At 43.6% G+C, this 15134-nt stretch overlaps 1 gene segment (V, D, J or C); it reads right to left on the reverse strand.

The window, feature by feature from the left end:
* Positions 1 to 1486: 1486 nt before the first annotated feature.
* LOC115456951 lies at positions 1487 to 14810 on the reverse strand. The segment is given in 4 exon segments: positions 1487 to 1731; positions 1874 to 1977; positions 4238 to 4558; positions 14585 to 14810. Coding segments are annotated over 4 exon segments (498 nt in total).
* Positions 14811 to 15134: the final 324 nt, after the last annotated feature.

Below are 15134 nucleotides of genomic sequence, written 5' to 3' on the forward strand. Positions count from 1 at the left end.
CCTTTTACCCCTCGGTCATCCAGCGGCCCAACCGATTCTTTTGCCGGCTTCCTGCTTTTAATATACCGAAAAAAAATTTTACTATGTTTTTTTGCCTCTAATGCTATCTTTTTTTCATACTCCCTCTTGGCCTTCTTAATCTGCGCCTTGCATTTGCTTTGACACTCCTTATGCTGTTTCTTGTTATTTTCAGACGGTTCCTTCTTCAATTTTCTGAAGGCGTTTCTTTTAGCCCTAATAGCTTCCTTCACCTCACTTTTCAACCAGGCCGGGAGTCTTTTGGACTTCCGTCTTTCTTTTCTAATTTGCGGAATATGTATGGCCTGGGCCTCCAGGATGGTATTTTTGAACAGCGTCCACGCCTGTTGTACAGTTTTTACTCTCTCAGTTGCCCCCCTAAGTTTTTTTTTTACCGAATCACAAGGAGCTGCAGTGAGAAATGAATGCAGTTCCCCAGACTCTCAGCCCTCTGCACTAACCATTAGGCCACTCCTCCACTTGGGTTGCTCCTGCCACTCCATACAGTTCTCCCCCCCCCCCCATCTTTTTTGAAGTGCATCAGCTGCTGCATAAAGGGTCTTCTTAATAGTAGCTTTCCATGGCCTTAAGCAATGATCTGCACTGTGTGTGACTTAAGGTCATACAATGCTGCTATTAATCTATTAAGCATGGAGTGAAGGAGCAGCCAGCTAAGAACCACTTCAAAGCACACTGCAGCTCCTTGTGATCTTGGGCAAGTTACTTAACCCTCTATTGCCTCAGGTACAAATTCAGGTTGTGAGCCCTCTAAGGACACTACTGTACCTGGATGTACATAACTGGATTTATTCAGATAAGTCTCTTGATGCTGCTTGATATATTTTTTGAATTATAAAAATGTTGGTACATTGCAGCAATATTTAGTGCTCTTTGTATAAGAAGACTTTTTTTTTTTTTTTGGGGGGGGGGGGGGGACTGATGAATGAGAAAGTTAGAGCCTGTTAATATTTTTATAAGAAAGGCTTGATATCTGAGGTGCTTTTTCTCCTCTTTTTTTGTGCACTTAATGGTATTGGTATGCAAAACTCTTGTTTTAGCTGCAGGCAGATTGTATTTGTTCTGTAAGTTTGAGTTATCTGCCACCCAGTGGTTGTAGATAAATACTGCATTAGCAAGTTCCTTCTTTATTAGTTAGCAGAGGTTTGGTAACCTTTGCTCTGATTGGGCAAAGAAACAGTGCATTATGGGAGATCCAGTTCCCAGGAGGAGGAGGGGGAAATAGGCCAGTTCTGGAGGAGGGCTGGGGAAACAGCATTGGATTAGGTGTTGGGGGAACTCTGTACCTCATTCCTAGCATGTTTTGTGGGTGTAAGCTATTGATAATACTGAAAAGAGACACAAAGATGAGGGAGACGAGAAGGATGGTAAGAGAAAGGAGGTGATACGGAAAGAAGAGAGGAGAGATAAATCTCATAATATGAAAAGAAGACAAAAGAGACATCTCCTATAGAGACATACAGACACTTTTTTATTCTGAGAAATAACACGTTATTTGTAAAGTCTGAAATGTAGAGCTGTTGAAAAGAGCTGGCTATAACTGAGATGAAGGTTTAAAGCTGAGCGAGCATTTAAAGCTGTAGAAATATCCCAGGCTGGAGTATGTGTAGGATTGGACTCTTCTCTCATGGCATCAGTCCCAGGGGTGAGGGATTCCTGCACTGTTGTCACAAGAAGCCTTAATTACTGTTTACCCTGCAAAGACAAAGAAAAGGTCTGTGAGGAAGAAAGGAATTTGCAAACACTCTCTCCTCTTTCCATTGGCTCAAGGTGAAGGACAATAGTGCATTCTATTAGGCAGGAGGGAGCAGAGTAAGCTGGCTGTGAGGGGAATTACCTTGCTTGCTCCCAGGAAACAGCTGTACATGATACTTTTAGAGAGCAGGATTAAGAGGGCGAGCTGGGCTGATTTCATGTTGTTCTGGAGCGATCCCTGCTCACCTGAGAGTGAAAGAGAGAAAAAGGGGGATTGATGTGAGCCAAACTGCCAACCACCCAGCAAGACTAGTGTGTGAGGGCCTGTCACTGGCTCATGCATCTTACACCATCCCTTCTAAAGCAGCAGGATAACTGTGTGTGCTCATCTTTATGACGAAGGCAGAAAAGAGCTAAGATGAGAGTCCTGCTGCTTTAGAAGGGATGGTGTAAGGTAATATTTTTATTTGCTTAGGTCTTTGCCATTTTTTAACCCAATATATTTGATTTCACTTAATTTTGCACTGATTGGAATGAAAGGTGTGCATCGTTTCTGATGACTAATATTTCATTGTTAGTACCTGTCATCTAGGGCTGCAAACTCTCTAGCAGTGGTTTAATCTCTCTGTCCATGGACCACTGGAATCCAATTTGGGGGTGAAGGTAAAGCAGTTCTGGCATCCGCTGAATAGAGAATCACCTCAGTAGAATAAGGGTGTCGCCCAGGGGTGGGCAACCTCGGTCCTGGAGTGCCGTAACCCAGTCAGGTTGTCAGGGTTTCTCCCACATGAACTTTATCTTACCACAATATCACTTTATATTTGTTTACACTGGAGTCTGCAAACGCCTCTCCGGTACTATGTAAGCCACATTGAGCCTACAAATAGGTGGGAAAATGTGGGATACAAGTGTAACAAATAAATAAAATAAAATAAAATAAAATAAATAGTAGTAGTAGTAGTGTCAGTCTTGGAGTGTCAGGATGTCTTTGTGAATAAAAGCTGCACTTGTCTCTGGGGTTTGAGATGTTGCTTCCCTTAGATACAGTGTCAGTCTTGGAGTGTCAGGGTGTCTCTGTGTATAAAAGCAGCATTGTCTTGGGGCATAAGATGTCTCTTCTCTTAGGTGCTGTGTTAGGCACTTTGTCCAGTTGGCTTTGCCCTTTGGTTCCTCCCTGGTGCTGTTCAGTGGAAGGGTATTGGGTGCCCTAGCTGAACCTTGTCTTGTGCCCCCCTGTTCTGTCCTCTGACAGCCTTGCACTAGTTTATAACATGATCCTAAAATGTGTGTAATGCTTTTACTGTTATTCTCAGTTCTAAGGACTATCATTGCTGCAGTTTCTCACTGCAAAGATACATGAGCAATGCACTGTGGATAATGTAGTTCACAGGCAGTGCAACCACACTTGCTTGGCTGTGTAAGAACTGTTACCACTGGTTGTGAGGCTGCCCAGACCTCCTCCCTCTCTGCCAAGCTTGGCTCTTGTGTCTTCCTGCTATCATTTCCTGGTCATTCTCACTATCTCTGTCCTGGGAGGTCAGCCAGGTATGACCTTTCCCCCCAATCGAGAGCCATCCTCGATGGCAGGCTCTGTCCCCATTGGTCTCTATCTGCTCCTCCCTGAGCCTGTGTGAAGCCTCAACACCTCTTTGTCCTTTCAGCCATGAGGCATTCCACCACCATCTAGCCAGAGACATGGAGCATGGATCATCTCATTCCAGACAGCTCTGTCCTGCTGAAACTCCCTGTAATGAACCTGGTTTTTTTGCCTTGAAAATATCTCCTCCCTAATGAGATATCGCACATTCCAGTCACCCAGCTTTGAACCATTTCTTCCTGTTCAACTATCCTTCCCCCCTGCAATATCGCTACCTCTCTTCAGCTCTTCACCCCCAACAGCTCTCAGATTAAGGAGTCTCTGTGTCCTGGAGCAGCACCTCTGAACATCTACCTGTGAGTAAATTATCTGTGATTTATTCAATAAAAGAGACTTCATAAAAATAATAGAGACTTCGGGTGATTGGTGTGCCAAGGTTATACTCCAAGATATTGAGGCTTCAAGTTAACAAGCCTCGAGAGTCTTGACACCCCCACCTCAATTAACTTTTAGGCCCCTAATCTCTCCCCATCCCCACGTAAATATTACGTGTGGTTATGTGTCTGTGTGTATCACACATGCACAAATAATGAGGGCATTTTCCAAAAGTGAAAGTATGCCTTGGTCTTTCTTTGAGGTTGGTTGGGATCTATTGTTTTGTCTTCATTGCAGCTGCCCTTTTCTGCCTCCCTCCAGAAATTGCTGCCCTAGGTCACAGGAGCCAGCTGTGTGGGTGTAGTGAGTGCTGATCACCCCCAGTATTGAGCAAGCTCCTTCATTGTATCCAGGGAGGGGTCATTTGTATTGTGTTTGCTCCCCTCCCCCCCAATCGTTTTCAAATGTTGGTGCCTATGCCCTGGGGGACCACCTAGTCTTGCTCTAATGGTTGGGCCGACCTTACGTTCTTACCTTGTATTCTCAGGCTCTTCACTGTGGGCGATGAGGACATGTGTTTCACCTCACATGAGTATGTGTTACCCTGGTACCATTCTGCCTGGGAGAGCCGGAGTCTGCTGCTCACACTGTACTGGCCATTGGGCATCTTCCTTGGTATGTCAGTGGCCACGGCCTCAGGGTTGATCAGTTGGCTGTCTCGCCTCCAGCTCACTTCCACATACCATGGGTAGAAGTCTTGGATCAGACAGATCAGAGTGGCTTTCTGGTGCTTTTTGATCTCGCTGCAGGAGGGGTAGAAGACATGGACAGTCGGAGCAACCACCTCATCCCGATCTGAGCCCAGGAGAAAGTGAAAGAGAAAGAACATTTAAGGATACAGAAGGTAATATCACATTGCTTCAGAAAACAGATGCGCAGCCTTTTCTGAGGTGAAGAACTGTGTACACTGCCCTCTGCTCTGTGACAGCCCTTTAAGGGACAGAAAGAAAGCTGTTGTGTTAAAATAATCTCAGTACTTCAAAAACAAGGGCAAAATCATTCAAAAGAATATCTATCTATCTATCTATCTATCTATCTATCTATCTATCTATCTATCTATCTATCTATCTATCTATCTATCTATCTATCTATCTATATTCAAAAATACAAATTATACACAAAATAGTAAATACATATTTTATAAAAAATACAAGGAAAAGTGTGTGCTTTAATAGTCCTGCTAGGGATTAATGGTTTGAGATGGTTGTCTATCCCTGCTAGGTGAGCTCCACAGAAACCTTGATGGGATTCTGACTTGGAGTTAATGCTGCTGGATTTATCAGTAACTTTCAACACTGTGGATCACACAGCAGAACAGGCAGAAATAGGTATCAGTGCCACAGTATTTGCCTTGTTCACATCTTGCCTATCAGAAAAGCAACAATCTACACTGTTTAGCAGCACCTCATTGCCACTGTGGGTTCCACAAGCATTGATACTGTCACCCATAAAATATCTACCTCAAGCCACTAATTAAGCTGATTCAGTTCTTCAGACAAGCAGATAGTACAGCTACTCATACCCATTGAAGCAGATGTATTAACAGCCGTGAATAAATCAACTGCCAGTCTACCAGCAGTTCAAAACAGGAAACTATCTGAACCCAAGTAAATTCAAGCTCGTGTCCTTAATGCATAGATGAGGTAACTGGATATTCACAAAATGGAATCCCACAGTCTTTGGTAAAAAATCAAAATATATTGAACTAGAACCAAGACTATTACTGCTACACTAAAATAGCTAACAGAAATTCGACCACATATATATAGCCATATATTTCTCTTTTTGATATAGTCTATTTTAATTGCTTTATTCTTTTTCTTAAGAGTGCCCTCAGCAAAAACCGCTCATTTCAGGCAATTGCATTTCTTTTGCCAAGAGGCCTAGCACTTCTTTCATCGGGTTGCTCTTTTTTTTTCTTTTTGTTTGTGTGCCATTACATATCAAAATAGTGCTACAACTTAGAATAAGAAATCAAAAATTAAAAAAAAAACCTTGAACTTATCTCTAAACATTTTTTTTTTCGGCATTCACACTGAGTCCTCACTTCACTCTCTTCAGGTACCACAGCTGCTATTCTCTCCGACTGCCTTCCCCTGTTTTCACCTATTAGCTATTTTAGTGTAGCAGTAATAGTTTTGGTTCTCGTTCAATATACATGAGGTAACTGACATCAAAATCCCATTTGGGTGTTGTGAACGTCTTAAATTACAGGATACACCTGGATGTGGTACTTTCTCTGATCCTCAAATCCAGGCAACCTTCAGGAGCTGCCTCTATCACCTGCTGCAAATACACACACTCTCTCTCTCTGTACATGGAGATGGAAAATCTTGAAACAATTGTGCAGTGTAACCAGTGTCAGTAATAAAGTAAACTAATACTAGAAAAACAATGACACTGCAAAGGTGGCTCAATGGCTGTAAAAATTTTATTGTAAGTGAAGAGAATCCCTCAGAAACCTGTCGGACCTCACGTCCCAGGTTCTCAACGGAAATATAAATGAGCCGTTGACTTGTTTCTATCATAGGGATTTTTAAACTCTTTGTTTTAGTTTTTTAATGCTTTAGTTTGTGTCCTACGGTGCCACCGTTTCATTGTTACGTGGCGCCATTTTGGAAAAAAAAGATCTTTAACTTGAAAATTGAAATAGGAAAGCAGAACTCTTGAAAGCAGAACCTTAAGCAGTTGCAACACCAGTCCCTGAAGAAGCCACGTAATGGTGAAACAGTGGCACCATAGGACACAAGCTAAGTGTTGCATTTCATTGTTTTGGCGCTTTCCCATATTTAAAATTGGTAGCAGTCAGAATTGCTAGACTTTAAACTTCACATTAAGCACTACAATAGCCATTGAGCCACCTTTGCAGTGTCATTGTTTGTCTAGTAATGGAAAATCTTGACATTGCGGTCTAGATTGTACTGGACTTCTATAATGTACTCTACATTGGTGTGCCACAAAGGGTTATATCACCAGCTCCAAATGATAGGAGGTTGTAAATGATGTGATCATATCACACTGTTACTGGAAAAACATCACTGGCTAAAAAATACACAAGACATGGACAAATTTTAAACTCTATCTTTGATCTCCAAGATCCTTAGAGGAAATGGACCAGAGACATTGAAAATCAGGATTTCTCTCTCTCTGCACCTCTGAGGTTCCTAAGGTTCTCTCAAGGATATCCTTACCAAAGGAATTCAGACAAAGTGACACCTGCCAGAGAGCCTTCTCAGGAACAGCCCCCAAGCTCTGGAACTCCCTCCCAGAAGGGTATATCATTCAGTGCAAGACTATCTCCATTTGAGTCTGGTTTTTCTTCCAAGTCTTTAATGGGTGAGGTGACTGACTAGTGAGTTCCACACATCCAGATTGACATCAATTGCATACTCTACACAGCAGGACTTGCTTATCACATGCACTCGGAGATCATTGCATGCACCTTTCTGACTGCACATGCAACTTTCTCCTTCAAATGAATTCCTTACTTTTCATCTGTTTCAACTCCTTTTTTTTAACCCTGTCTCACCGGTCTATGAGGCAGATGCACTAAACGTTTTTCATCGTTAAATGAGCCCTCGGGGAAGAATTTCCGATCCTTTCCATGCACATAAGCCTATTTTCCGACGACAGTAGCAGCTAACGAAAACGGAATGGAGATGAGCAATTAGTGTGAAAACCCCATTGAAACGACATGCACTAACCTTTTCCGATTGCCTTTACGCAGGAAAAAGGCAGGAAAACTAACGAGAGGTCTGGACCTCTCGTTAGGACAGCTCCGTGGCAGGAAAAAGTGTTAAGTGAAAAAATAAACAAACTTTGAGCCAATCCCAGCGCATTAGCAGAGCTAAAAGCGCTGTGATTGGTCCAAAGGACCTCAGAAAACACATAAAAAAATAAAATAAAAAAAGGATCGGGAGGGGGCAAGGGCGCTCATCAGGAGCGTCCTGTACGGACGGCCTTGCCCCCCCCCCGCCGCCGCTGCTCCCCACTTTCCGCCGCTCCCCCCACCCCGAAAAAGCAAAATTGTAGCAGCCCCTGCCCCCCTCCCTTCCTCACTACTCTCAGCTCCGCCTCCCGACGTCCTCCGTCTGTGCCCCGCCCCCTTTGGGTGTCGTCGCCGCCATTCCCCTTCTCCATCGGGCCCCCCTCCCTCTTACCGGGCCCGTGCAGCGCCTCTCTCCTCTGTCCGAAGGCGCTGCACGGGCAAGAAGAACGCTGAATCAGCTGATGCCTGCCTTCGATAGAGCGTCTTTCTCCTCCTGGGCCCGCCCCTTTCTGACGTCGGTAACCTACGTAGGTTACTGACGTCAGACAGGGGCGGGCCCAGGAGGAGAAAGACGCTCTATCGAAGGCAGGCATCAGCTGATTCAGCGTTCTTCTTGCCCGTGCAGCGCCTTCGGACAGAGGAGAGAGGCGCTGCACGGGCCCGGTAAGAGGGAGGGGGGCCCGATGGAGAAGGGGAATGGCGGCGACGACACCCAAAGGGGGCGGGGCACAGACGGAGGATGTCGGGAGGCGGAGCTGAGAGTAGTGAGGAAGGGAGGGGGGCAGGGGCTGCTACAATTTTGCTTTTTCGGGGTGGGGGGAGCGGCGGAAAGTGGGGAGCAGCGGCGGGGGGGGGGGGGGCAAGGCCGTCCGTACAGGACGCTCCTGATGAGCGCCCTTGCCCCCTCCCGATCCTTTTTTTAGTTTTATTTTTTTATGTGTCAATTCAATTTGCCATGTGCTTGTGATTTGACTGTTTGTGGCATGCGCAGAGCAGCTAACATAACGCTTGGCTGCTCTGCGCATGATTTGGGGGCCGATTAACGATGTGTATTGTGATTCTTTGATACATTGTACGTTTCAATACCGATTCCAGCATGTGTGACTTTTTTTTTTGGTGCATTTTTCGTTATTTTAAAATCGTTAGGGACTTTAACGATTTAGATTTTTTTACGTTTGGTTGCTGCATCTGCCTCTATATGTTCCACCTCTCCCTATCCCAGTGGCTCCCAAACCTGATCCTGGAGGCATCCCAGCCAGTCAGGTCTTCAGGATATCCACACTGAATATTCATGAGAGAGATTTGCATGCAGTGGAGGCAGTGAATGCAAACCTGTCTCATGAATAGTCATTGTGGATATCCTGAAAACCTGTCTGGGGTGCCTCCAGGATCAGGTGTGGGGACCACTCCCTAACCCCTTCACTTTCTATGAAAATGTGTACTGTATCGACATTGTAAAATGCTTCTAATTATAAGAATTATATGCTATATGAATTTTCTTCTGTGCTGCCTATTATGATATAATTCGTATTCTGCTGACATGTATCGTATTTCTGTTATTAACTGAATGTTTCACAGGGTTTGGACAGATTCCTGAGGGAAAAGTCCATTGAACATTATTACATTTTGGGGTGGGGGGGGCGGGGTTGCCGGGTTCTTGAAGCCTGGATTGGCCGCTGTGGGAGACAGGCTGCTGGGCTTGATGGACCCTTGGTCTTTTTCCAGAATGGGGTGCTTATGTATGTGCTTATGTGCTACTAAATGTTTATGTTTCTGAGAGAGAGGTGATGCCCTCCGGAGCTGTCTGTGGTGCTTTTCATCAAGGTTTTGCCGCCGGCTGAAGACCGACGAAAGAGAAAGGCAGTCTGGTGGAGACCGTAGAAAACTGGTATTTTTTTGCATAAAAAAGTAATTAAGAAAGAATCTGGAAAACAGGGGAAAAAGCTATTCGGATATCTTTAATGGAAATTAGTTTCCAGACTTTCTGAGTGGCCTTTCAAATAAAGCTCCTTCTGCTCTGTAAATCCTGTATTTAGAGCCCTGGCAGGACTGGAAATAAATTTCACTCACACGTCTTTTGTATTCACCTAGACTTGGTACGAAAGTGCGCGCAAGCAAAAACTGCAGTGGCTGTGAAGAAAAATAAACTTGTGTTGCTGTTCATTTGGAAGACCTGTAAATAAACTGAGAAAGCTGAGATCTAGGAGTCAAGTCTTTCAGCCTCTACCGACTGGGAGACTTTCCCCAGGAGCCGAAACTCAGGGTCAGATCAGCTGGGACTCTACTGTCCAGATTAAAATCCATGTCCAGATTAAAATCCAAAGAACTGAAGCCCAACAGCGGTTCTTGGACCCGGATCTGGTCACTAAAAGCTGCCAGTACTAAGCTTTCACTTGGTGTCGCCGTGGGAAAAATCCTTTCTTCTGTCTGTAGGACGGACAGACAGACAGACAGACCTGAAGGGATCTTATTAAACAGGCACTGCAAAACCAACTTCTCTCATCCAGTGGCTTTCACCAGTTTTGCTCAGGTCGATAATCTCGGTTGACACAGACAGTAAGTTAACAAGGGAATCTCCTCTCCAGCACATCAGTTTATCAGATCAGCACCAGAACGGTATATTTTATATAATGTAATTAAAACATACAACGTAAACCCTGATTCTGAATTTCACAGGAAATCCATCATCCACAGGCTCCTAAAGTCTGGTGAAATAAATCTGATGACGCCAACAGGACACTTTCGCCCTTCAGCTGTTTTTAAGTTCTAATGTTTCCCCCTGTCTTGTCCTATTTTGATGAGAGGTCTGGGGATATTCCAGTTGAGCTGAGCAAAAGAAGCTGAGCAGATTAGGAAAAGAGAAACAGAAAATGGAACAGTATAAATACAGTCCAGGAGAAACAGAAAAATACTGAGGGTGTAGAGAAAAGATCTTTTTTTTTAAAGGATATTTTATTGAAAATTTTTGTAAGGTAAGAGGGCTACATAAAAGGAAACAGGGGAAATAGGCATTCAAAAGATGTTGTCTTCTTATTTGTACAATTGCTGATAGGTTATGCAAAGTGATAACCATTAACATATCATCATAAATTTTTCAACCTTAACCTTTTATAATTATTTTTAGATTTAAGTAACTATCATTAAAATAGAAAATGCATAGGATGTAAGAGTGGAGGAGTGGCCTAGTGGTTAGGGTGGTGGACTTCGGTCCTGGGGAACTGAGTTCAATTCCCACTTCAGGCACCGGCAGCTGCTTGTGACTCTGGGCAAGTCACTTAACCCTCCATTGCCCCAGGTAAGCCGCATTGAGCCTGCCATGAGTGGGAAAGTGCTAAAGGGAGAATGATAAGGTTATTGGAAAAAGAAAAGATAAGAGGAAAGGGAGAAGTAGGGAGAGTATAAATACAATGAACCTTTATGCAATAATGTGTTAGTACAGGAATAGTTTAAATGGCTTGTTAGAATACATGACACTACACAATCAGATTAAGGTATTTGAGGACTATTGTAGCAAAACTCCTCAGAAAATATCTTTTTACAACCTCTTTGCTTACGTTTGAAAAGGACTCCTGTAGGTTAGTTTATAATATCTATGATCTGGTAGTTATAGTGGGGTTTTTTTTTTGTTCTTAATCATGTTTGTTATTGTAACATTGTTTAATGTGTATAATTGAACAAGGCATAGAACCTTTTGATTAAATGCTTAATAAATTTAAGTAAATTAAATGTTTTTTTTTTCAAATGTATACTGCATTATTCCAAAAGGAAGGGTATGGGGCTCTCTTAAATGTTTTTTTTTCTTGAAATCTAATCTATCGCTCTAATAAAATCTGTAATGCAGACCCTCCAGGTCCCTGATTTCACTATGAAAGTGTTAAGATCTAGAGTCCAGGGTACTGGTAGCTGTTTCTACCACACCTCATACAATGCAGATCAACAGGAAAATAGACCAGGAGTCAAGAACCCACCCAAGTTGATTCTCCATGCTCTAATAACATTTCATTGGGATTGGTTCTTCAATCTGGAATTTTTATGTCTCTTGATGACTTGCAGTGTTCTCCCCACAAAATTTTGCCAGCCAGGTGGTAGGAATGAGTAGCTGGGAGGGGGAAGGGCAAGGGAGTACTGTGGAGTATTATAGAATTATCTGTTAATTAGCTTGGTGGTCAGTAAAATCAGCCAGATGGTTTTTGCCTATTCAAAAGATCCTGGGGGACCACTGACTTGTTTGTACACAGTCCTGCTCGGTTTTATCCCTGACTGCAGGGCCAGTGTATCCACTAAGTACATAAGTACATAAGTAATGCCACACTGGGAAAAGACCAAAGGTCTATCGAGCCAGCATCCTGTCCATGACAGCGGCCAATCCGGGCCAAGGGCACCTGGCAAGCTTCCCAAATGTACAAACATTTTATACATGTTATTCCCGGAATTGTGGAATTTTCCCAAGTCCATTTAGCGGTTTATGGACTTGTCCTTTAGGAAACCGTCTAACCCTTTTTAAACTCTGCTAAGCTAACCGCCTTCACCACGTTCTCCGGCAACAAATTCCAGAGTTTAATTATGCATTGGGTGAAGAAAAATTTTCTCCGATTTCTTTTAAATTAACTACACTGTAGTTTCATCGCATGCCCCCTAGTCCTAGTATTTTTGGAAAGTGTGAACAGACACTTCACATCCACCTGTTCCACTCCACTCAATATTTTATATACCTCTATCATGTCTCCCCTCAGCCGTCTCTTCTCCAAGCTGAATAGCCCTAGCCTCCTTAATCTTTCTTCATAGGGAAGTCGTACCATCCCCGCTATCATTTTAGTCACCCTTCGCTGCACCTTTTCCAATTCTACTATATCTTTCTTGAGATGCGGCGACCAGAATTGAACACAATACTCAAGGTGCGATCGCACCATGGAGCGATATAACGGCATTACAACATCCTCACACCTGTTTTCCATACCGTTCCTAATAATACCCAACATTCTATTCGCTTTCCTAGCCACAGCAGCACACTGAGCAGAAGGTAGAATAGGCAGTCACCCATGGCAGCAGTTTCTGAGGAGAGAAATCAAAGCAAAAGTACAAATCCCGCAGCAAAACAAGCTGAAAGAACTATCAACTCGTATCTCTTTCACTCACAGAAAAAAGTCAGCATTTTTCAAATAGCTCATTTCTGAAGGTAAAGGGGGTTTTAAAAGTTGCCCTCATTGGGTACTGTATATGTATATACAAAACAGAGTTTAATATTTAAAAATATTATTTCTCTTGGGGGCAATATCTGCAAAGGGATTAGTTTTGCACATAAACAAAAAAGCAGTGAGGTACAAATGACAAATCCGGGTCGGTGAACAATAATCACTTTAGGGACATGACACGGCTGTGATCACGCCTGCATCAGGAGTCCATCAACCTTTGTGCCATGGAGGAATACTGGGATTGAAGAATTTATCGTGTCATACCAGAAGAGGTACAGAAATGACCAATCAACACAAAGCAATGAGCGCAGTCCTACAAGCAAATAAATCTCTTGGGAAGCCAAGTGACATGAAGAGGTTTACTTGCCTGATTGCGGTCATTGGTCCTGTATCTCTTCTGGTATGATGAGATAAATTCTTGAATCCCAGTATTTCTCCACAGCAGAAAGGATGATGGACTCTTGATGCAGGCATGATCCCCAAAACACGGCCGTGTTAAGTCTCTACAATAAAGTGATTATTGTTCACCTACCTGGATTTCTTGTTTGTACCTGACTGCTTTTTGGCTTGTCTGCCACCTCCATGAGGTCCCGCTTGCACCTTCGCTCTTGTTCCTTAGTTTTGCACCTACCATGACTGTAATGAACCTCACTCCTAAGCCAGGGTATGTGGAGTATGATCTCAGTCTGTCAAATTTATTATTAATGCTCACCATAGTAACCAGATTACATAAGTACATAAGTATTGCCATACTGGGAAAGACCAAAGGTCCATCAAGCCCAGCATCCTATTTCCAACAGTGGCCAATCCACTGGCAAGATCCCCAAAAAGTACAAAACATTTTATACTGCTTATCCCAGAAATAGTGGATTTTCCCAAGTCCATTTAATAATGGTCTATGGACTTTTCCTTTAGAAAGCCGTCCAAACCTTTTTAAAACTCTGCTAAGCTAACCACCTTTACCACATTCTTTGGCAACGAATTCCAGAGCCCAATTACACGTTGAGTGAAGAAACATTTTCTCTGATTCGTTTTAAATTTACTACATTGTAACTTCATCGCATGCCCCCTAGTCCTAGTATTTTTGGAAAGCATAAACAGATGCTTCACATCTACCCGTTCAACTCCACTCATTATTTTATAGACCTCTATCATATCTCCCCTCAGCCGCCTTTTCTCCAAGCTGAAGAGCCCTAGCCGAAGAGAGGTTATGGAATGATTGATGTTGGGGTAATCAAGATTTTTAAATTTAATGGTAAAAATATTGAGCAGAAGGGGCCTGAAAGGTAAAAGTGGCGATGCAAATCTGAGTGTTTCCTAAGGCACTTCACACCCTTGTACCAGTCCTGTTGACTGGATTGGAAGCTGAAAGGGAGCAGAAGGGATTAGGAGGGAGATGTGGTTGGAGTACTTTCAATGTCTGAATAATGGACTGTACTTGAATAATGGCAGCAGCAGCTCAATGGTTTTTGCTTATTTTTGCAAGGGAAACTTGGCTTTTGAGATTGTGTATGTGAGTCTGTATGTTTTTATGTGGATTCTTATAACATTTGTGTGTTGTGGTGAGCCAAACTTTCAGGACTTGTTGAATGTAGGTGAAGTTTCTCTTTGGTGGATATTTTTGCATCCATGCATAGCCACAGACTGTGGACATCACAGAAAATGGGCTTGTTTAGTGCATCATAGTGTTTTCATGAATCTCTCCTTCTCCCTCACCAGGATGGCTCTCTATCACACTTTACCCTTTGAGAATTACTGGAGTCAAGTCTGAAGCTTTGATTGTATTTGGGTCTGGATTTATGGCACTGCAAGATCTCCCTGCTGAACTGGTTGCTACACACACAGCACACAGAGTCTCACCTGTGACGATCAGTCGGGTCCCGGTGGAGAAGTAAGCAGGGGCACAGTGTGAGCAACACATGGCATCACGTCACAGAAACCTCAGAGCACTCTGCTGCCTACCAGTTTTCCTGAGCGGGCACTTCACCTCAGCTTCCGGATGTCACCCGGGTCCGAGGTATAGGTGGGAGTGTCCTTGAGGTTCAGAAATGCCTCCGCCCTGCCTGAGCTGGGCTCAAACTGCAGAGTGCCTGTCCTTCCCTGTGCTCTGCACTCGTGCATTCTTGGCACTGGCTGTAACACTGTGGTTGCTGTATTGAACACAGTGACATGAGCTCTGTCAAAAACACCTGTTCTTCCACTGTAGTTCAAGCACTCTGGTCTCTCTCCCTCCTAACTGCTCAGGTACCTCCTCCCAGGCTTTCCATCCAGTGCCTCTCTGATACTGACCCACAAACTTTCCAATAGATCCACCTGCTGTAAACCAAGGAGCAGTTCAAAGACCAGGACCCTTTTCTCTTCTTTCTCCTCTTTGTCTCTGCCTCCCCCCTTTCCTTTCTTAAAACTTCTT

This window comes from Microcaecilia unicolor, chromosome 1 (genome assembly GCF_901765095.1).
Source record: "Microcaecilia unicolor chromosome 1, aMicUni1.1, whole genome shotgun sequence".
In the NCBI taxonomy this organism is placed as follows: Eukaryota; Metazoa; Chordata; class Amphibia; order Gymnophiona; family Siphonopidae; genus Microcaecilia; species Microcaecilia unicolor.